This window comes from Salvia hispanica, chromosome 4, assembly GCF_023119035.1.
Source record: "Salvia hispanica cultivar TCC Black 2014 chromosome 4, UniMelb_Shisp_WGS_1.0, whole genome shotgun sequence".
Taxonomy (NCBI): Eukaryota; Viridiplantae; Streptophyta; class Magnoliopsida; order Lamiales; family Lamiaceae; genus Salvia; species Salvia hispanica.
The window spans coordinates 6,537,844-6,562,096 of record NC_062968.1 but is presented as its reverse complement, the minus strand read 5'-3'; the positions used below and the strand labels follow the sequence as shown (position 1 = coordinate 6,562,096).

Sequence of the window (24,253 nt, the reverse complement as noted above, 5' to 3'; positions counted from 1 at the left end):
ATATATCACATCTACTATGCAAATAAGTGGAATAAGATAATTGCCAAAGATTGAGAAAGATAATAAAAGGTTACATTCTCAAAACAAATTCATTCACAAACATAAGTCACAGAGAAAAATCAGTGCTAATGAGAATGTTAGTAGTGATGGTACTTGTTTCAGCAACTTTGTGCTTCTACTTGCTCAGATTCTTGCACAAAATATTGTGGACTCCGATTCGACTGCAAGCAAAAATGAGGTCGCAGGGAATCCGTGGTCCAGCTTACAAATTCCCTCATGGAGACACCAAAGATATCTCTCACATGAGAAGCCAATTCATGGATAAACCAATGATGGATATTTCACATGACTTACTTCCAAGAATTCAACCCCATGTCTATGCATGGACCAAGGCCTATGGTAAGAGACAAAGGTTCATTTATATTTTTCGACTTTTTTTTCTATGACGAGACAAGATTTGATAGACTTATATTTGGTGACAGGGAAGAATTTCATTTGCTGGCATGGTTCCCAGTGCCAATTGTTTGTTACTGAGCCAGAGCTGATAAAGGATATAATGATGAACAGAGAAGGCGTTTTCCCGAAAATGGAGGTCGAGGGTGCTGCAAAGAAGTTGCTGGGAGAAGCACTCATCACAAATGAGGGTGAAAAATGGGCCAAAGTGAGAAAACTGGCTAATCACACTTTCCATGCAGACAGCCTCAAAGTAAGTCTTCTTTTGGCTATTTTCTGGTGAAAGAGATTTTGTTTTCAAGCAGCATTGGATTTGCATTTGCAGAGAATGGTTCCAGAGATGAGTGCAAGCGTCGCCATGATGTTGATGAAGTGGGAGAGCTATGGAGGAAAGGAGATCGATGTGTTCAAAGAATTCGGGGAGCTGACGACTGAAGTGATTTCAAGAACTGCCTTTGGAAGTAGTCACATTGATGGGGAGCAGATATTTGAGATGGTAGCAAAATTGACAGCAGTTACAGTTAGAAATGTGTATAAAGTCAGAGTTCCAATAATCAGGTATATACATACAGTGCTATCACATTACAGCTTGATAATTAAGTTTAAAAAGTTGTGATGTTATTTGTTACACTGTGATGTGTCTGTCCCATTCAGTTCCCTAGTAAGAAACAATGATGATATTGAGGCGAAGAATCTCGAGCAAAGAATCAAGAGCGCTATACTGGAGAAAGTGCGAAAGAGGGAGATAGATGCGAAGAAAAATGGGAATCTTGATGACTTCGGGTGTGATTACTTGGGGCAACTTGTCGGAAGCAGCCATGAATCTGATGTCAAGAAGAGGATCACGACAGAACAGATGATTGATGAGATCAAGGCCATCTACGGTGCAGGCCATCTCACGACCACAAGCTTGCTCGGGTGGTGTGCTGTGCTCCTAGCGACACACACAGAGTGGCAAGACAGAGCTAGGGAGGAAGTGATGGAAACATTTGGAGGGAGCAGCCCGGATTCTGATGGCATTGCGAGGCTCAAAATAGTAATAAAGTTCATTACCAATAGTCTTGCTCTTGCATATATAGTCATATTGAATGAGATTGTTAAATGTGAATGCAGATGAACATGATCATCAACGAGTGTTTGAGGCTATACCCTCCGGTTCTTACAATGACGAGGAAAGTTGCCAAGGAGACTAAACTAGGACAGCTCTGTGTATTTCCCAACACCAACATTTTCATTTCAGTTCTAGCTTTGCACCACAACCCTGAAATCTGGGGCAACGACGTGCTTCTCTTTAAACCAGAGAGATTTGCACAAGGTGTTGCTAAAGCTACCAATAACAACGGTGCTGCATTTCTGCCTTTTGGAATGGGGACTCGGACTTGTGTAGGTCTCAACTTCACCACCAATGAAGCCAAGATTGCACTGTCCATGATCCTCCAAAAGTACAAGTTTTCCCTCTCGCCTAACTACGTCCACAACCCTGCTGATGTCTTCATACTTACTCCCAAAAATGGAGTTCAAGTCATCCTCAAAAAAGTGTAAATGCAGCTCCACTGCATGAATGTCTTTTATGTGTATGTTTGTAATTATGTGTGATGGAAATAAGTTCATGTGTGAAACAAGTGTTTAAGTTGGAAGAAATGATATTTCCTATGTGTAAGTCGATCAGATCGCTGGATGGAATACATATCGAGGAGACAATGAACAATCGGTATCATAACTCATCTTCATCAAAGACAATAACAAACATACAATGTTTAAGGACCACAAAACTATAATATGTGTAAGGACCACAAAAGATTATTCTTATGTCACCATTTTGATTCACTTAATAAAAAACTAGAAACACAATCTTATTATTGAATGCAATAATGCATACATCAGATAACATTAAAAATGATTATAGTTACATCAGATATATTTCATCACCAATATCACTCTCAACTTCCAATCACCCTTTAAACTAGAAATCATGTCATATCATCATCTCATGGACCACCAACATTTTCTGTTAATTTGATTTTCTGAGACTGTGAGGGTTTGATGTCAATCAATGCATAACACCAAACAGAGTAGTTTAAAATAGTACAATAATTGCTTATTTTAATGTCATGAGATTTGGACAATGATAAAGTAATTTAACAGCAAATTAACACCCATACTTCCACAAGGTAATGGCAAACATTGCTAGTTGGTGACTGATGATATAATACTATGCTACCATCAATTATAATCTTCATTCCATTATCAGTTGAAAGAAGATGGCAACTCTTGTAATAGTAACAATCTTTCTTGCTACATGTCTGTTGGTTTATGTCTTGCGAAATCTAGTTCGTTTGGTTAAGAAAGTATGGTTGAATCCAATGCGCATACGCCACCTCATGTCGTCCCAAGGCATCAACGGCCCTCCGCCCAGATGGCTGTATGGAAACACAAAGGAGATTATGGAGATGAGAAGGGAGGCGACCGGACAAGCAATGGACGACGTTTCACACAATATATACGCGAGAATTCTGCCTCATGTTCTTTCGTGGACACAACAGTATGGTAACTATCCTCAAACATAAAAAAGTCGCTCCGTTTTAGTCTTGCTCATTCGGTTTTAATATTCTCTCTTGTGACAGGTGAAAACTACCTCAACTGGTACGGTTTTCAGCCGCAGTTGGTAGTTACTGAAGCAGAACTTGTTAAGGAAATACTAAACAACAAAGGCGGTGACTACCCAAAAATAGATCTTGATGGTTTTGCAAAGAAGTTGCTGGGAGACGGCGTCTCATCATCTAAAGGACAAAAGTGGAAAAGGATGCGAAAGCTTGCCAATAATTCTTTCCATGCGGAGAGCTTGAAAGTAAGTCTGCAACTACACAAGCATACTTAAAACGTAAGATGTTTCACTCGTGTCATGGCTTCGTGAAACTGTAGAATATGATTCCTGCAATGGTCACAAGCGTGGAGTCGATGTTAGAAAAGTGGAAGAGCTACGAGGGCAAAGAGATTGAGGTGTTCGAAGAGTTCAAGGTATTGACATCACAGGTTATTTCAAAGACAGCCTTTGGCAGCAACTACTTGGAAGGGCAGAACATATTTGATATGTTGACGAAGTTAACGTTGCTTCTTTCAAGAAACACTCTCAAGGTTAAGTTTCCTGGCATGAGGTAAATACCCTACTATACTAACTAGAGTTGTTAAACAAATGTTTCAACTTGTTTTCATCTTGAATTTTCTGGCAGCCTGTTCTTGACAGACAAAGACGAGGTTGAATCAGAGAAACTAGAGAAAGGGATCCGCGACTGCATCACACAGATAATAAACAAACGAGAAAAGCAAGGAAATTTGCGAAAAGATTTTCTTGGAATGCTGTTAGAAGCTAATCTGGACAGGGATCAAAACAATAGGATCTCTGCGGAAGACATAGTTGATGAGTGTAAGACATTCTACTTCGCTGGGCACGAAACAACGACAGCATTGCTAGCATGGACTGTTCTTCTTCTTGCCAAGAACCAAGAATGGCAAGACAAAGCAAGGGACGAGGTTACTGATGCGTTCGGGCAGCTGAATCCTAGTGCAGACGGCATTGCAAGACTAAAAACAGTAAGAAACCCTCTCAAAATATTGTTTTACTTTCACAAGTAATTAACATTCTTGAATGGTTGTATTTAGATGAACATGATCATAGAAGAATCACTGAGACTATACCCTCCAGTGCCATTAATAAAGAGAAAAGTCGATAAGCGAGTTAAGCTTGGAAAGCTAACTCTACCGCCTGAAATGGAGCTATATATTTCGCCATTGGCAATGCATCATGATCCTAAAATATGGGGAGAAGATGTTCATCTTTTCAGACCAGAGAGATTTGCACAAGGGACTGTGAAGGCGACTAACAATAATCCTATTGCGTTCTTGCCATTTGGGTTCGGACCAAGAACTTGTCTTGGTCTGAATTTTGCCACTGTGGAAGCAAAAATAGCACTTTCAATGATTCTGCAACATTACCGGTTGATCCTTTCGCCTACATACATTCACTCTCCAGTTCAGGTGTTTATGGTCATTCCAAAACATGGAGTTCAAGTTATTCTCCTGAAAATTTGACGCAAGATTTCTCTATCAATAAGTATGTGTGAACTTGTGGTTTTTCCTTCTAATACAGTTTTAGTTGTAACTAATAAATAAATGTATGTGTGATTGGTAAACTGATTTTTGGTCATGAATTTAGAGCTACATTCTATCATTTTTGTTCGGTAGATAGATAAATGCAAAATGGCTTCACTTATCAATTTCATTCTCTCTACACCTAATTCACTAAACATCATTTTCTTAAATGTCCAATTAATTTACTAAAGGGATAACTGCCTTAAAAATCATTAACTCCCAATCTCACTCACCTTCAATCCCAGAAACTCACGTTCCATAATTGAACCCAGAATCTCACATTTCAAAACATAAACGAGAATCATTTTTGCATCTCCAAACAATGGAGCTCGAATTCACGACGGGAGAGTGAGAATCGCTAATTGAATCAATTATTACCTCGATATGGATTTCAATATGAAGGAGTTAATATTGCCTACCAAGCTGAAGCTCGATTTCGCAATGGGAGAGGCTGAAATTGAAATTGAAGGTTTTAATCCCTAATTCGGGTTTAATTTGGGAATTTGATGAAATTGAAGGTTTTCATTTGTAAAATGACGTCGTTTTGTATATATAAAACGACATAGTTTTATAAATTTCCGGCGTATTCCACGTAAGAACTCAGGCATGCCACGTCCGCGTTATTTCAGCCGGAAAAGTCATGGGTCGGGTCGAAAGGGAAATTTGCACACTCCGACAAAGTTTATGATTTTGTATGCTACAATGAAAAGTTGTGGGAAAAACCGGAAAATGGCGAAAGTTAATGATTTTTAAAGCAGTTATCCCTTTACTAAATATAATTTTCTTAAATCTCACGCCAAAAAGAAATGTCTCATGGAACAATGAGTATTTGTATTTTGAACGAATTAAGTTCTAATGTGAATATAGTTAGAAAGGGGGGATTCATGGTAAAAGCATAAACTACAACATCGATCCAAATTGAAGTAAATCAAAAACTTCATCCATGAACCTGTACAGATGGGATGAAGCAAGTACCTGTCGGGTACCACGTTTTCGAACCAAAAAGGAAAATTACCAGAACAGAGGCCATCATCATCGCCTTCGCTTCCTATTTTTACCCAACTGGCCAGACTTAAATGCATGCTCCTGTTCTTGAAGGAAAGCTCTGTATTTCCCATACATCTCAGTTTTCTCTTCCTGCATTCGCGCCATTTCCTGTTCCTTCACCTCAAACAAGAAGTGGTTATCTTTCCTTAGTTCACGCACAGCGCCTCTCGCCTCCTGCTGCAGTTGTTTCTTCAACTTCTTTATCTCCACTCGCTCCCGATCTGGAGCATAATCTCTTCCCTTCACAAAGCTTCCACATTTCCACAATCCCATCATCAATTTTGTCTCTACCACTTGCAAAACATAATCTACTTAAAATGGGAAAATAACTTGTCCTCAAACTTTGGAATTGCTGTTTTGATAACCTTCTGCTTTCGGATTCTCAGTGGCAGTCGCAGCGACTGAAACTCCTCAGATTTGGTCTTGATAAGCTGTGCCACATCTTTGATCTCAACCTTCAATGCATCGGGTATCAGATCTTCTTCTGCCAGTCCGTCTAATATTTCTGCGATTGGCAAAAATATCTCCGGGAATGACTTGAACCCATCGCTATGTATGCTCACCCTGTGCATATACATACAAACTTATCCTGAATGATAACGACAATCAACGTGGACTTCTGATATGAGTCTGTTAAATAACCCATACGATCTGCCCCTATTATCAAGCTTGTGAAACGAAAATATGAATATTGAAATGACAGAAATCGTAACCTGAAGTTGTCGGAGGTGAAATAAGGAGAATTATCTGGCATGTCCATTAATGTTAGGAAGTCCAAAGAATGAATATCTTCAACACGTCCTTGCATATGGAGTAATGGCCTTAGTGCTTTTAATTCCATAAGATGGCACAACTGTGTCAATAGCAACATCATTAAGTCATTGCGTATGCAAAAGTAAGTGCACCTTCACTATAAACCAACTCGATAAAGCTGGCTTTAGATTTAATGCAAAGCCACGTGTAAGTGCAGTGAGTTAAGAAAAAAAAACCTGAGAAGCTTCATATCTTTGTCTGTTAGTTAGAGCTGCCATTAATATAGTCTGCAAATATGTAATAGCCTCGGGGCAGAACTTTTGGGATTGTCGACTGACCTGCAACAGTTTGCCAGTGTAAGTCCAGAGAGAGAGAGAGGGATTGAACTTCAAACCTCATATAAATAATGCACAGAAATCAATTGACTTAACAGAAAGGCAATATTGATGAAATAATTTGCGAAAATAGGTTATCAGGGAAAAATGCTGATATTTGATGAAATATATGTTCACGATTTCTCATCCAACATATAATCTACATTGCCATCTAATTTGAACCTCTATAATGCATACCTAATGGAGATTTTTTATGCTATTAATAGGAAGAAAATAAATCACAGTTAGTATTTAACCACTGAGCTGGAAAGAGAAGTAGAATATTGAAAATCAAGGTAATCTAGTCATTTCTTACAAAAGGAAATCCAGACAAGCAATGCAATTAAAGACAGGTTAGGAAGTCGTGGTGGGAACAAGGTAGAGAAAGGGAAGGAGCAGTGGCCTAAAAGAATTCTAGAGCAGGTTCGCCCAATTAAACTATCAGTCCCCACATCACTTAGGCACTCGAAATGCTATCATTTCTGGAAATGGATAGCAATGTACTTGGAGATTTAAAGAAACATCTAAACTCAAGTAAAACAAGACAAAAAGTCAAACAGATGATACTCACAGATAGCAACATAGAGCACAAGAAGGAGCCAATAGCAATATCTGGGCCAGAAGTTATCGGACACCGCATAAGGTATTCAGACATCAACAGGATAGCAGGAGTCATAACAGCATGGCGGAAATCAGAGCATGGGAAAATCATAGACCAAAGCCTCATGAGGAAAAGTGTCTTGAGAGATGGCCAACAACTTTTTCCTGTCATGGAAAAAGAGTTCAGAAGTAGATAACAACTGAATAAAATAAGACTCCACTCCACACATCAGCAAATGATCCCCAGAGAATCATAAGGTTAAAGAAAAACAAATCATTTTGAAGGATAAAGCAGCCAACCTGTTTTGCTAATATCTTGGCAGAATAGGGTACGGGTACGAAGCAACCTCTGACGAGCACAAATGGCTGAAAAGTATGGGGTCTCTGTACTCATTTCCATTAGTGGCTTGACAAGCATATTAAGTAACTTGAAATTTAGTGGCTTTGTGCTTGCTAAAACAGCAAAATATTGCAACAATACCCCATAGAACACCTGGAATCCAATTCAATCCATATTAATATTGTCAACAATAATAATAACACAGGAAACCAAAATACTATCATACTTGCATCTTTTTCCGATTTTCTGCAGCAACAGCAATCGCGTTATATGTTCGAATCCGCCTGATAGCTTCCACAACTTGATCATCAGAATAATTTTCCAATAGGGCGCTAAATTCTTCAAAAGATTTTGGAGCTTCAATTGTATATGGAAGCTCCCCTTTCTTATGCACATCCTCTTTAACAATTGGTTTTACTCTGAAAGCACCTGAATCATTATATTGATTGCCCTTGGTTTTCACCAGTAGTATCATCACTGTCGTTGTCGGCGTCGTCTTCTTCGTCTTCCGAATCAATTTGCTCCTCATCACTCTGTTCCCAGTCCTTGAGGAGTCTGAGCCTTTTCATCTTCATCACTGCTCTCTTCAGATCCTTCTTCCTCCTCATCCTCATCCCCATCATCATCTTCCTCGTTACCATCTTCTTCTTCTCCAGAAGTTGGAGCATCTTCTGCATCAGAATCAGTAACACTTTTTTTTGTGAGTAAGTCATCAATCCAGACAGCTTTAGTCTTTGGAATGGCATCAGAAAATGAGTCGCCGAGATCATCCCCAGACATATGACTAATCTGTTTGGTAGCTTCACCAACATCGTCTTTTGAATCATCAGCATCATCATTGCTGGAATCATCACCATCACCAGCAGCCATCCTCTTCTTACGATCTTCCTGAACAATGTTAAATACTCACGTGAGCTTTCCAGGTATTGTTATATTTGCATCCGCTTGAAATCTGCTTCTTATGAGTTCTATTGTGTTATGCAACAATCATAAGGATGCAAATACAGTTCCCAATGTGTATCTTCATGCGATTTGGAAGCAATTCAAGAAACGTGGGAACATATTATTCTCTTTAGTCCATTAATAAAATATATACACGGGTACTAAAATAGCAACACAATTGCAGAGCCTTAAAAGAAGTGCTAATGGAATTCACACAATGGCCTCCATAACCTCCATTCAAGATCAATCATTGCCACACAAAATAGAAGAAAGACGTGTTTAGCAGCCAAGTACCAGAAGCATGATCTACCTCATGGGCCACCAAGCATGGTTAACAAGCAGGTATGGAAATACTTGGGAACGAAAAACAAGCCAAAGAAGGGGGAGGGGCATCTGATTACGGTTTACGGATTTGTAGTCATCATGAAAATTAGGTTCATAGCTAATGTACAACTTTCTCCAAATATGTTGTCTTTTTTCCTTTTAGATATGCGCAAGAAGTACTCAAGAGTGTACCTCCAACTTCTCTAGATGCTCTTTCTCCTCTTGTGCCAACTCTTCAGGTGCTTTTGTCCTGTCCGATGGCTGAGCCCTCATATCAAGTGCCATTTCACCCACCAGTTTGTCATAGTGATCAGGCTTTTCCTGTAATGATTAATTAGTCTCCAAACTATCAAAAACAGTCAGTGACTAGATCATGGAAACTCTAAGATGCATAGGCTGTTGAAAATCATGTTTATAAAAAGAAGTCATATAGAGACGAAAAGTAACTTCAGCTTTAAGAAAACAACCGTATGGGTTACTACAAGATAAATAGCAGATGTTATAGAAGCTATTAAAGACAATGAAAGAGAATAAAATAGTTTAAGATAGAAGTATACATGCTGAATGGAAACTTTATTATGCATTTTGGGTGCCTCCTCTTTCGTTGCTGCATCATTTGAGTTTCTGTTGTTTACAAGAGAATTGAGAGCACTCATTTTGTTTGGTTGTGTCAGCGACAAGAGGGCCTCAGACTGAACTAAAGAAGCAAAATCCTTGTCCAATTGCTCGGTGAATTGTCACTTTCTTCCTTTTCCTTCGCTTTTTGAGCCTGATAATTGTAAGGTGCAAAACAAACAATACACACACAGGGAACACCAGAAAAAGGTCAGTTAGAAAGCTCATCAATAGTGATATTCAAAGCTCATAAAAACAACTACAACCTTGAAGAATTTTCTTTTGAATATAATATCCTCCATCACCTAATTAGAAGCAGAAGTAGTTCTCTTGTTTTACTAGGAGTTAATGCATTCGGTGCTTCTTATGACGACATTCCATATATGGACAAAATTTCAGCAAATGTTCAGACAGCATGAAGGAAATCATAAAACATGTGCTTCCTTTTCTGGACAACTAAATATTATTCCTCTGATCCTATTTCTGTCCAGAAAAATTAACATGAAAAAGGAGTTGATTTCCCATCAAAAATAGGAGTACAGAAAACCATCGGAGCAACAGAGACATTATGTTCAAATAAACTCCGCAGATCCAGTCATCCAGACCTAACATGCATCCCTTATTCCCTCGATCCCCACCACCGTCCTCAGTCGTTGACGCTTTGCATGATTAAAAAACTTTAATAAAAGAAGGGGGGGAATGAATAAAGGTCATGCTTGTTCCTATTAAAGATTTTATCCAAAGCTTAGTTCAAAACAATTAGCATAACAACAAATGCTAACAAAATAAGTTTTTATAGACACAACAAGGTTAACTATGTAACATGACCACCACACCACCACCGCCGCCACCTCCCCCACAAAAAAAACAATTGACGTGAACTTTTCTCTGAATTTCTTAATAAGATGGAACAAGGGCAAATTAAGCCATCGCAGAGCAAGAAAATAGATTAATAGTACTTATCAAAATATTCCTGTATAGAGACACAAATTTATCCCAAGTAAAGGAACCCATGCAATATCCAACAGAAACCAATAAACTAACACATAAAAAAGAAAAATACTCCCTCCATCCCTTAAATTTTGTCACATTTTGACCGGGCACGGGTTTTAAGAAATGTAATGAAAAGTGAGTTGAAAAAGTTAGTCGAGAGTGGGTCCTACTTTTATATATTAGTTTTATAATAAAGTGTGAGTTGGAATGAGTGAGTGGAATATGGGGTCCACTACCAAAAATGGTAAAAAAGTGAAATGTGACAAATTTTGTGGGCCAGACGAAAATGGAAAAATGTGACAAAATTTAAGGGACGGGGGGGGAGTATGTAGATGGGATTAAAATGTATTAGATGACACAAAACTAATAGTCATACTAAGATAAAACTTGGGTTTAGCAACATATCCAGTGCTTAAAACATAATCTCACATTTTGTTCTTCAGCAGATTTTGAATCTGGATCACCTTCTGCTTCATGGGGATTAAATTGTCTTTCTGAGCAGAAAAATGTCCGTTAAGTGGCACCATATGAGCAAAGCAATATAGAAAATACATAGCTCCTTGGTTACCGAATAACAAACTTTTGAAGCATATTCTCCATATATCGAAATTAGACATGTATCTTTTTCAGTATAATCAGCCAAGAGAGCTTAGTTCAGTAGAACCACTTCAAAATTTGACAATGCTCAGCAGGGAACATAGTGGCATAACATTTGCAAGTACCGACGAATCCCTGAAAACAACAAATGCGTCAAGAAAAAATAGGGAGGTTTTTCATGAAACATTGGTTCATAACAGAATAGAACATAGAAAGCATGCATGATGGTCCATGTGCAAGATTATGCTCTTCAAACACATAGACATGCTAAGAAACCCAAGCAAGATAACAAGATATTTCCATGAACTCAGTCACTCCCAACTCAAAAGTACACCAGAATCCAGACTATGTTCCTCTTAAACTAGCCAACTGATGCTCCTGAGTTGCATAGATTCCAAACAAGACATAATCATGCTATAAAGTACTACTTCTTCCATTTCTTGTTAAAAGAGGCATTTCTTTTCAACGTGTGGATTAAGAAAAAATGTCTGATGGGGAGATAATAAAATAGGAGAGAGAATAAAGTAGGAAGAGAAAATGTGTTAATTTTGCCAAAAATCGAAATGACTCTATTATGATGGAACATATCAAAATGGAAAAACGACTCTATTAATGCGGAACGGAGGGAGTAGCAGATTACAAGCTGAAATTCCAGAATCCAGACTACACAGAATAATATTTCACAAAATAACTGATATAAGGTGAGAACTTGTTATCTTCTCAGAAGGGTTAACTCGAGAATAATAATATGTACAGTTCCATATTAGACGAAAATACTCTTTTTACCTACAGCCTAGAGATATCTGTATATGATTATATAACAGTAACACGTGTAACCTTTTAATTTGGATCCCATAACAAATATGCTGGTGACAACATTGACAACAATCAAGTTCAACAGGCATTCTGCACTGAAGCCTAATATCCACAAAACATAGCCTAAACTTGAATTCATATCTTTCTCTATTGATAATGATAGTTTATCTTAAAACATTTCATATGCTTTCCACATTAGCTCAGACCCTACCAAGTACCAAAGGAGAATCCATAATCAATATACATGTAAAAATCTTAAGAAAGTGCTTACTGAATGGCGAGAGAGCGCGAGAGCCCAATGCGGCGTCGTTCATCATCTTTCCCAGTATATTGAATTTCCGCCGCGACCATATGCTCTCAAATGGATTCTCTTTGGGCCCCTTGATTTTCTTTGAATCTGAATTTAAAGAGCTCAGCTTTTTGTTTATCTTGCCTTTACTTTTCTTCTTCTTCGCGCTCCCTGTGCTCGAACTCTTAGCCATCTTCAAATTCTTTAACCTTTTTGTGATGTTGCTGAGATGAAATGAGAAGAGGACGGCGAGCGCAAGCCCACGGCGGCAGCAAAGGTGAAGAAAAGGGGGCTATTAGAAATGGGTCACTCGCCTCTTAAAATGGTCTTATAAGGGGAGGGTTATTCATCCTTATATAGAAGAGATAAGATCATCACCAAGCTGATGTGGGACAAGATAATAGAATTTTAACACGCCCCCTCACGTGTGGGCTGGAATGACACATCGGACTTCCATCACGTCGGTAGGCAAGAGAAGAGATTAAGAGATAAACCATCGTCGACTTGGGCCCTGCTCTATACCATATTAGAAATGAGCCACTCACCCCTTAAAAGGCCTCATAAAGGGAAGGGTTATCCATCCTTATATAGAAGAGATAGGATCATCACCAAGCCGATGTGGGACAAGATAATAGAATTTTAACAGGAGCTGAGGCGGCGGAGGAAGATTGGTGAGTTTCCGGTTACGTTTGAAATTTTAAAAGTGTCTCCACCGGAGGACGTCCCGGTCGCCCCTCGCCGACGTTCGACCGGACGTCCGCCGTAGTGAGCGGGACGTCCGCCCACACCCGTCCCGAGTGCCCATGGGCTCGCTCCTCGCGCGCACGTCCGACCGGACGTCCGCCACAGTGGCGAAGGTCGGACGTCCGAGATTTTTAATTTTTTTTTTTTAATAAACTCTATAAATAGGGCTCTCCCAACTTCATTTCATTCACACCACTTGTGTTGACAAGTTTCTCTCTCTAAATTTACAAATTTCAATTCTACTACAATAGAGTACAATAGGAATTCCCCAACCACGAGCGGTGGAAACACACCCCCAATTCCCACCGAAACAGAGGGAAGCTTTGCGGGGATGACTCCCCAGATGGCAGGGATGAGGGGATGAATCCCCAAATGTTCTACAATATGTTCCAGTTGATGAGTCAGATGGGTGGGATGATGACCGGGGCAGCGGGGATGGGCGGTACGCCGTCAAATATGGCGGGGGTGGGTGGGATGATGCCCGGGGCAGCCAACCACGAGCGGCGGAAACACACCCCCAATTCCCACCGAATGAATCCCTAATTTGCGGGGATGACTTCCCATATGGCAGGGATGGGGGGATGAATCCCCAAATGTTCTACAATATGTTCCAGTTGATGAGTCAGATGGGTGGGATGATGACCGGGCAGCGGGGATGGGCGGTACGCCGTCAAATATGGCGGGGGTGGGTGGGATGATGCCCGGGGCAGTGGGGATGGGCGGTACGCCTCCAAATATGGCGGTGGGTAGGTCGATGCAGCACAGGAGCCCGAGGACGCCTAGGGAATCTGTCTATCTCCCATATATAGATTTGTTGGCCGACGATTCCCCTAGTACTGTTCCGGAGACTCAGTAGGTCGACATCGAGACTTTCTCTTTTGAGGAGCTGGGAGCGGAGTTGGGGCTATCGCCGATCCGTGAGACTCCCGATGAGGCGGAGTCTGCTGCAAGGAGTAGGAGCAAAGGCAAGGGCAAGACCAGGGGCGGAGGTAGGGGCAAGGGCAAAGTCCCGAGCTCTTCCTCGAACACGGTGGCAAAGGCAGAGGAGGAGGGTGAGGATGAGGCGGAGGAGAGGAGGACGATCTGGACCGTGTGGGAAAATGCCGCACTTGCGAAGGCCTGGGTCGGTGTAGTAGAGGATCCCTATGTCGGGCCGAACCAGTATGTTGACCGATTGTGGCTTCACATTAGTGAGGCCTACCGCGGCTGCAAACCGTCTGGGGTGAAGCCTCACACTTCCGAGCAATGCCGGAAACAGTGGCTTCGGTTGAGGCCTAAGCTCAGTCGTTTTGCCGCCCTCTACCACAACAACATGCGCGTGGAAACCAGTGGCATGTCTGAGGATGATGTCCGGAAACGAGCCTTGGCCCAGTACCCCGACAAAGAATTGAAGTTCAAAGAGTTTGACCAATGGGAGGCCTTTCTCGTGGTCAAGAACTCGCAAAAGTATGATGTGGGTGTCGACTCGGGCTGGAAGCGGACGAAGATCAACTGTTCCGATGAGTACAGCAGAAGTGCTGGTTCGCACGAGCTCCCCGAATTTAGGATTGCCACCCATTGATGATTATAGCGTCGAGATTGGGGGCGGGCACGTCGGAGGCGGCAGCGGCACGAGCGACGGGGAGGAGGACAGGGACGAGGACGAGAAGGAGTGAGAGCCGAGGGTATTATGTAATTTTATTTTTAAATTATGTAATTTTCTTTTAAATTATGTAATTTTTTTTTAATTATGTAATTTTTTTAATGAAGTTTTTGAATTTTCCCGTATTTCGTGTCGACATTTTAATTTCGTAAATTATAAGTCCGTAAATTGAATAATTGTGGGAAGTCCTAGTGGGAAGTCCTAGTGCAGTGGGAAGTTCTAGTGATGTGGCAGTGGAATGGGAAGGGCTAGTGATGACGTGGCAGGCAGTTTTGTGGGAAGTCCTAGTAGGAAGTCCTAGTGGGAGGGGCGCCACCGGAGACGCTCTAAGAATAGAATTAAGTAGTTTGAGAGAATCAAATTTTTTAATGGGCCAGAATTAAATTAGAGTGATTTTAGAAAAATAGATTAATCTTAATTTGAGCTTTTTGAAAGTGGCCAAGATTAATTTAATTATTGAATAGGAATATCGTTTCCAACCTTGGTTTTCTCCCCCTTGTTGGCTGAACTAATATGTTATGAAAAGCTTATTTTGTAATCGTAGTTTTTTGTGGGCATGTTTGATGGTTGTTAGAACCAATCTCTGCTAAGTGTTTTGTCTGCCCATTTGTCTTTGGTGTCCTTTATATGCATATAGTTAGACCTTGTAAGCATGGGAAAACCGACTCTAGTCATATACTTCTTCTTCTGTCCCATTAGAAATGCAACGTTTTTCTTTTTGAGTTATCCCACTAAAAATTAAACGTTTCCTAAAATAGAAACATCACTCTCTCTATTTTTCCTTCTCTCTTACTTTACTCTCTCTTCATTAACTCATGAAACACTATTGCATAAAATCCTATGTCAGAAACCAAATGTTTCATATTTATTGGGACGGAGGGAGTATATTACTGTATTGAGTCCATTAACATCTATCTTATCATATACTTACTCCATATTTCTTTTTCTGGCTTCACATTGTTTACTGAGCAAGGAGGCCATATCATTGAAGATAGGTTCTCCAATGTGGTAATATGTTGCAACTAGCTTGTTCTTCTGTGCAATATGGCCAATAAGAAAAGAGTATATGGTTATTGAAAGGGATATTTAAGGGCACTTCTGAAATTTTTGTGACTAAACGAAGGCATACCTTCAAGACTTTCTTACATACATCGTCTACAACCTCGACAATGTTCGAGTTAATTTCCCAATGAGTTCATGTTGCCTTCACAACCTCTTTGAAGTAGTGATAACATCTCTCGAGAAACACTAACCTCTCATTTATATCATTGCTAGTGAAACTACTACCACGCTTCAGATTGATATATGGTTGTGGTTGCTTCTTCCACGACATGTCTGGGTATGACCTTGCCCTGCAACTCCAATTCTTTGTTTTTTCCAGATGATTGTTTCAACAAGTAGTACATCAGCCACTAGGGAAGGATACGTGCATGCATCGTGTAGAGAGAACGATCCGGAATAGAAAAAAAGATCGGGGTTTTGCACGCTCTCGAAGGATGATCAAGTGGTTCCAGATCAACCAAAAAGTTAATAGTAATTTATTTAGTAGCAATTTTTAAAAATATATCTATTCTAATAAATAACATTAATTAATTCATAAAAATTAACAATTGAGGTGACCAAAAAGTTAATGATTTTTTAGTAGCTTTAACTTATTTCCGTATATTCTTGATTTTAAAATAATGAAATCTAAGTCTTTATATATATGGTTAGAGTTTAAGTTGTTCAAAATTAATTATGTTAACTATTCAAGTACTCTTTGAGAAAATAAACAATTCAATCCATGAAAACACAATTTAAGTTTGAGCGAATATCTTTTTAGGTCCATGAACTTTGCCAAAGTATCATTTTATGTCCGTGAACTTTGAAAATATCATTTTAGGTCCGTGAAGTACAAGTTAATATCATTTGAGGCGTTTTGAACTTTTTCCGGACGAAAATGCCCTTAAGGCATTCAAAGGGCAATTTGGACAATTCTTTCGCTACTCATCTTGCGTCAAAGACCTAGAGTTCAACAATTTTTGTACTATTTAATTCAGTTACTATCCAAATTGAATTTAAATATAATTAAAATATGTCGTAAAAAATATGTGGTAGTTTTTCAATTATTAGATCACTAATTATTTAATGATAGTGAATTGACCTTTGAAGGTCTTAAGGGCATTTTCGTCCCAAAAAAATTCAAAAGACCTCAAATGATTAACCCATAGTTGATGGACCTAAAATGATATTTTCAAAGTTACGGACCTAAAATGATACTTTGACAAAGTTCGTGGACTTATAAAGATGTTCCCTCTTTAAGTTTTATGGTTGGAGTTTAAGCTATTCAAAATTAAATATTTGAAAGTTTATTCAAATAATATTTACATCTTTGAGAAAATATATAATTCAATCTATGATAACATATAAAATTCAACATTCATTGTTTTGGCAAAACAAATTAATATAAATATAACATTAGTTTCTTTAATTTAATCATCTGCTATGCGTTGTGGATGCATTAAGAAAGACTTGGAGGATAAGAAACAAATATTTTGAGTTTTATTTATTTTCTAGTTAGTAAAATTAGTAGACGTAAAAATATTAATTATTTTTCCTTCTACAAATTAGGTTTTCCTTTTGGATTATTTTCCTTATAGTTATTTTTGCTTATTATTTTTTATTTATCTTCTTTAGGATTTCCCTTTGCCTATATAAAGGCTTCATTGTTGATCTTAAGAGACAAGACTTTGATTATTTAATTTTACATCGAGTGTTTATATACTATTTTAAGTTCTCAAATATTTGAGGTCTTTTTACCAGTTCAGTCATTCTCAAACGTTTCACTGTTCATTTTGAATCAATTGGTATCACGATCCAGGTTGATTATCAATGGCTTAACGTAGATATGGCGGTAGACGTGGCGATGCTCGTAGTGGCGGTCGTGTGGGAGACGTGGAGATCTTCCAAACGAAGAGGCTGCACGACAGCGTGATCTGCGCGACATTGAGAACGATGATCTGAGACAACAGGTTCAAGACCTCCAGCGCGACATCGAGAACGGTGATCTGCGACAACAGGTTCGAGACCTACAACGACGATTGGCGCGATTGGAGAAGCGTCTGGGGAAATCCAACCCGATGAGATCTAATGCGTTGGAGCATCGTTCAGTGGACGATTCGTTATTCTACGACGTCTACGGTGGCCAGCCTAAGCCCGTATACGACAAGTATATATTGTCGATGCCGGTGTATGATGAGCCCTTATACGACGAAGATATATTTTCGATACCGGTGTATGATAAGCCCGTATATGACGAGGATATATTGTCGATACCGGTGTATGATAAACCTGTATATGACGAGGATATATTGTCGATGTCGGTGTATGATAAGCCCGTATACGACGAGGTTGAAGGGGGAACCGCCTCCTAGGATTCAGGTTTGGGAATGTTGTTGACATTTTCGATTTGGATTTCTCCTTCGACGATCTCTACATTCCACCCAGCAAAGAGCTCGACGACCTCCTCCCTATCCAGTTTCAGGAGTTCGGATACAGAGCGAATCTCCCGCAATTTCAATCGGATGCCAATATTCCATCAGAATCGGATAGATCGAATAAAAGGAACTTTTGCAAATTGCGGCAGTGGAGTGGACGTGTCGGATTGTCCTTCGCCGGAAACTAAAGCTTCGGGGAATTTCGGCTCTAATATCTCTGAGGACTCCAATGTTCGTGGTGCAAATTCGGTGAGTTTTTCTCCACATATGAATAAGAGTTTGACTAGAATTGGTGTTGTAGATCCGAAAATAGAGCTGCCTAAAATCAACGTTAGTAGCTCTTTGTTGAAAAGGAAAAAGGGTTGTGAAGAGTTGCCTTTTAAGAATGTTTTCCTCCGCATGGTGAATTGCTCAAAACCGAAAGATACAGACACTAGTTGCTTGGGAGCTGAAATTAAAGATCAGGACGACTATATGGATTTTGATAGAGTTATGCCCACTTTTGAGGATGGAATAGATTTTGGGCTTAATAGAGTTAACATTGACGGCTTGTCCAAAAAGGATGGCATGAAGACTATAGTTGGAGAAATTTTAATTGGGTTAAGATGCTATTTCAATAAAGCATACTCGAGGACAGACTCGAGGACGAGTCTTTTTCAAGAAGGGGAGTATGGTGCAGTAGAAGACAAGACTTGGAGGCTAAGAAAAAAGTATTTTGAGTTTTACTTATTTCCTATTTAGTAAAATTAGTAGACGGAAAAATATTAATTATTTTCCCTTCTACAAATTAGGTTTTCCTTTTGGATTATTTTCCTTATAGTTATTTTTGCTTATTATCATTTTAGTTATTTTGTTTCCTAAGTTTAGAATTTTCCTTTGCCTATATGAAGGCCTCATTGTTGATCTTAAGAGACAAGACTTTGATTATTTAATTTTACATCGAGTGTTTATACTCTTTAAGTTCTCGATTGTTTGAGGTCTTTTTACTAGTTCAGTCATTCTCATACGTTTCACCGTTCATTTTGCATCAATTGGACTAGTTAGTTTTATGTAATTTACAGTTTTCGATCTCTGATTTTTTTATATGCTTTCTCTGCCGTGCTTAAAGCAAAATTTACTTTTATACATGAAATTTTATGTAGTATTGTTTTAAGAATTTGATAAATAAAAAAAAGATGATAATGTTTCTATCTAAGAAAGACTAAAGTCTCTTTTTGGTCCTTAACATATTACGATTTTTTAATTTTGGTCCATAACATTATCTTTTGAATTATTTGGTCCTTAACAAATAAAAATCGATCACATTTGGTCCGAAATGGATGGAGCTGTTAAAAATTAACAGTCAACGAAACTTAATTTAATTTCATCAGATTAAGATTTTAATTATATTTAATTAATGTCTAATATCTAATTAACCAAAATCTGAAAAATTACAAAATTTTAAGTAAATAATAATAATAACTATTACAGAATAAAATTAAACATAAAATGATATAACAAAAGAAAGAGGAAATCGCGAAATCTCCCACTCTCTCTCAATCGCGAAATCGCCTCCATCTCCCAATATCTTTCACTTTGCAAACCAGAGAAAAAAGACTAGTTTTCGCCGGCAAATCGGAGTGAGGTTCTCGTCGGCGATTCCACCGTAGTTCGCGATGGCGATTTACATACAAATCAACCGTCGATTCAACCCTAGCTCCCGCGAAAAACCCTAGTTATCCATGAGTTGGTTCGTGTACGACTCCTATAACCGTTGCTTCGGCGATCCTCGTGATAATAAGTTGACGTTCGAGAGGAGGAAGAAGGCGCTACACAGTCAACCAACTCCGAGTGAAAATCGAGAAGGTAACTTTGCTTCATGTTTCATATCTTTTCCAAAATTTTGTGTCTCTTTGTCTTGATTTTGTCTCGATTCTGTTATATTATGAATTGATTTGTTTCTATTTTGTCCTATTATGCGCTGAACATGTGGGGAAATAATGGAAATATGCGCTGAGCATGTGGGGAAATAATAGAAATATGTGGGGAATATGTGTTCTGAGCATGATGGAAATATGTGGGGAATATGTGTGTTGAGCATGTGGGGAATATGTGGGGAATATGTGTGCTGAGCATGTGGGGCATGTGGGGAAAAGATGGGGAATAGGTGGGAATATGTGTGCTAAGCATGTGGGAATATGTGGTGGGCTGGATGTGTGTGTTGTGTGCTCATTATATGGGGAATATGTGGGGAATATGTGTGTTTATTCTTTAATGTGTGTTGGTGGGACCAAGATTGGTGATGGTCAACATGTTAGGTATAATCTTTGATGTGTGTTTAAGAAATTTAAATGCTTATGGTCTCGTGTTGGGGAACAATTTTGGTAGTGGGGACCATACTTGTTGACATAAATATTTGGTTGATTAAGGTACATGTTTAGGACTACTATGATTTTTTTTTTTGTATAAAGATGAGACTTTCACAACACGGGTGCATTATTCTAGTGAGATGGATGAAAGCCGTGAAAGCCTTGGAAAACAATATATGGATGGGATGATTGACTACATCCACAAATGTGATCCAGACAAATGGTCCAAACTTGAAGTAGATGATTTTATTGAGAAAAAGCTTGGTCTAGATGTAAGTGAGTTGGAGTACTTTTACCTGAAGACTGGTATGAATTTAAAAGAAGGCTTGGTCCGCTTATTTGATAATAAATCTTCTATGGATATGGCTGAAATTGGAGTAAAAGCAGGGGTAGTTGACCTCTACGTTGTGGACACCAGATTAGAGGTATTTGTCAGTCAAGTAACACAAGACCATGGAGAAAGGGTGAGTCAATATGAGGATGAGGATAGAGGATGAGGTACTGATGAAGTAGAGGATGAGCAAGAAGACAAGGCAAAGGGAAAAAGTATGGGAAAGGCTAAGGAGGCAGTGGGTAAGAGGAAGGCTAAGGAGGCAGTGGGTAAGGGGAAGGAGAAGGCAGTGGGTACACCAGCCTAAGGTTTACCGAACCTGCGGTTAATGCCGAAACGTAACCATCGGTTATGGTTCCGAACCGAAACCGTGAGAATTTACACGAACCGAAACCATCGATTTTAGAACCGTGGTTCGGTTTAGGTTCAAAATTTTTTGAACCGAAACCGTGCCAGAACCGCCGGTTCTGGGCGGTTTCAAACCGGAACCGCAAAAAACCGGTGGTTTGGAACCGTGAAAAACCGCCGAAAAACCGTCGGTTCGGAACCGAAACCGGTGGTTTTGGAACCGGAACCGGAACCGCGAAATACCCTCGCGGTTCGGTTCTGGTTCAACAATTTCCAAAACTGAAACTGGCGGTTCCGAACCTTAACCGTCGGTTCCTAAACCGTGGGCACCTCTAGCAGTGGGTAAGGGGAAGGCTAAGGAGGCGGTTGATGATGGAAAGTCCACTGATAAGGCTGATGAAAGGCTAGATGCGACTGATAAGGGGAAAAACAAGGTTGATGTTGCAAAGGAGGACGATGTGGAGGTGTCTCCATTTGTTGATAATGACTATGGCCTCAGTGATAAAGATGAAGATAATATTATGGCTGCCCAAGTAGAAGGGTGGAAAAGGGTTGTAGATGTAATGGCAAGGCACCCTAGTGATGATACTAGTGATAGTGATCAACTACCGAGTGACTCGCCAAGTTCGGGAAAGGAAGATGAAGAAGAGAAACAACATTGTGATGATACAAAGCGTTTGACTAGAAGATACAAGGCTGACACTGATCGCAACGACCCGAGATGGGAAATTGGGTTGTGTTTTAATTCCAATGAAGACTTCAAAGAATTAATTCGTCACCAAGGAGTATTGTTAGGGAAGAAGCTGCGGCTGAGAAAAAATGACAACATTCGTTGCATAGCTCACTGTTGAGGGGTACCAAGAAGCAAGAAGAAAACCGAATGTCCGTGGGAGGTGAAACTGGCTCATAGGCCTAAACATGGGTTTTGGCAGGTTTCAGGGCTCCGCACCAAACATAAGTGTGGCGGAGCTTCCTATACCCATGGATGTGCCAATGCACGGTATCTCGGTAAGAAATACAAGGAAGATCTTCGAGTGATGACTGGAATTATTGTTGGGCAGTTTATAGAAAAGGTGCATTGTGATATGAGGATCACCATTTCTCCAGGAAAGGCCAAGAGAGCTATGCAACATGCACAGAGGCTGATAGAAGTGGACTTGGTGAAGCAATACAAGCGCCTACATGACTACAAGGCTGAATTCTCAGGGCTAATCCGGGAAGCACGGTTGTCTTAGCAACGCAGCGGCTCGGGGGATGGAAATGATAAGTTCAAGGCCATTTACATTGCTTATGAAGCATGTAAAACTTCTTTCAAACGTCATTGCAGACGCTTGATAGGCCTAGATGGGTGTCATCTGAAGGGCCAAGCCAAGGGGATTCTTTTGACAGCCATCGGATTGGATCCGAATGATCAGATGTTTCCCATAGCATTTGCCGTAGTTCGTATTGAAAATACTGATACATGGAATTGGTTCATGGGGCTGTTGGTGCAAGATTTGGAAATTACGGATTCTAGCAAGTGGACTTTCATCTCGGACAAACAAAAGGTACATTTATGCTAACATATTTTTTATTCTTTTGGTTGTGCTGAATTTGTATCACTTTGTGCAAAAAAAATAGATTTTGGTTTTTTGGCAGTTTTTTGCTTCTTTGGTATGCATACTGTCTGAATTTGTATCAATGTGTGAAAAAAGTCAGAGATTGGTTTTGTGGCTATATTTTGCTTCTTTGGCTGTGAATAAGTAGGTTTTTTATTTTGGTTTTGTTGCTGTATTTTGCTTCTTTGGCTGTGAATAAGTAGGATTTTTATTTTGGTTTTGTGGCTGTATTTTTCTTATTTGGCTGTGAATAAGTAGGATTTTTATTTTGGTCTTGTGGCTGTATTTTTCTTCTTTGGCTGTGCTGAATTTGTATCACTGTGTGCAAAAAAATAGATTTTGGTTTTTTGGCAGTTTTTTTCTTCTTTGGTATGCATACTGTCTGAATTTGTATCAATGTGTGAAAAAAGTCAGAGATTGGTTTTGTGGCTATATTTTGCTTCTTTTGCTGTGAATAAGTAGGATTTTTATTTTGGTTTTGTGGCTGTATTTTGCTTATTTGGCTTGTTGTGTGTGTGTTTTGTGTGGATTCGAGGTATGCATTTTAGAAGTAGTGACACATTCATCAACAATTGTATCAACTAACACATCCTTTTCTAAATGACAGGGGCTAATCAATACCATGAGAAATTGTTTCCGACATGCCGAACATCGGATGTGCGTTTGGCATATGCACAACAATTTCAAAAAATTGTTTCCTTCAATCATTTTGAAAGACTTGATCTGGGAGGCAGCTCGAGCAACAAATACTTATGGCTTCGAGAAGGCAATGAATGAATTGAAGGAAGAGAATGAAGAAGCGTACAAGTGGTTGGCAACTCACACAACGAAGGAGAATTGGAGTCGGGCCTTCTTTGGGTTTGAAGCAAAATGTGACATCCTTGTTAATAACATTTCTGAATGTTACAACAAGGTGTTACTATTTGCTCGGGAGAAGCCGTTGTATGGAATGCTGGAGTGTATTCGAATGTATCTCATGGATAGGTTTACTACAAGGAGGAAGATGGGGGCAAGGTTGGAGGATGCATTTGGGCCTAAAATCAGAAAGAAGCTTGAGAAGAAAAAAGAGAAGATTGGAGAATGCATGGAAAAAGAGACCGGGGTATGGATATATCAAGTCAATACAAAGTGGAATGAACAATTTGTTGTGGACCTGCGAGACCGCACTTGTAGCTGCAGGCAATGGATGTTGACGGGATTACCGTGTCAACATGACATTGCAGCGATTGAGATGTCTTCGGAGAATGTTGACGACTTTGTTGCAAAGTGCTACTCCAAGAAAACATTTGAAATGGTGTATGAGGCCATCATCTATCCGGTCGAAGGACCGCAGCTATGGACAAAGACGACCCACCCGGACGTTGTTCCACCAAAGCTGACCAAGTTGTCGGGACGTCCGAAGGGAGCTAGACAAAAGAGCGTGCAAGAGGCACGAGAAATGACAAAAAGAGAAGGCTCGGGCAGCCCGTATAGT

At 39.6% G+C, this 24,253-nt stretch overlaps 3 protein-coding genes across 3 annotated transcripts; 2 read left to right on the top strand and 1 right to left on the bottom strand.

Annotated features, from left to right (window-relative positions):
- The first annotated feature begins 65 nt into the window (after positions 1 to 65).
- LOC125219980 (cytochrome P450 CYP749A22-like) lies at positions 66 to 2,121 on the top strand. The gene is made up of 5 exons (XM_048122079.1): positions 66 to 399; positions 483 to 706; positions 779 to 1,011; positions 1,108 to 1,489; positions 1,567 to 2,121. The coding sequence occupies exons 1-5, from the start codon at positions 129 to 131 to the stop codon at positions 1,993 to 1,995; spliced, it is 1,539 nt and encodes a 512-aa protein (XP_047978036.1). The 5' UTR covers positions 66 to 128; the 3' UTR covers positions 1,996 to 2,121.
- A 501-nt stretch (positions 2,122 to 2,622) lies between these two features.
- Positions 2,623 to 4,681, top strand: LOC125219855 (cytochrome P450 CYP749A22-like). The gene is made up of 5 exons (XM_048121941.1): positions 2,623 to 3,000; positions 3,078 to 3,301; positions 3,376 to 3,608; positions 3,684 to 4,044; positions 4,114 to 4,681. The coding sequence occupies exons 1-5, from the start codon at positions 2,715 to 2,717 to the stop codon at positions 4,540 to 4,542; spliced, it is 1,533 nt and encodes a 510-aa protein (XP_047977898.1). The 5' UTR covers positions 2,623 to 2,714; the 3' UTR covers positions 4,543 to 4,681.
- A 732-nt stretch (positions 4,682 to 5,413) lies between these two features.
- On the bottom strand, positions 5,414 to 12,485 carry LOC125220263 (nucleolar protein 14-like). The gene is given in 14 exon segments (XM_048122423.1): positions 5,414 to 6,213; positions 6,363 to 6,502; positions 6,639 to 6,740; positions 7,348 to 7,541; positions 7,677 to 7,869; positions 7,943 to 8,180; positions 8,182 to 8,267; positions 8,269 to 8,604; positions 9,175 to 9,303; positions 9,540 to 9,721; positions 9,724 to 9,751; positions 11,020 to 11,084; positions 12,025 to 12,105; positions 12,275 to 12,485. Coding segments are annotated over 14 exon segments (2,241 nt in total). The 3' UTR covers positions 5,414 to 5,957.
- Positions 12,486 to 24,253: the final 11,768 nt, after the last annotated feature.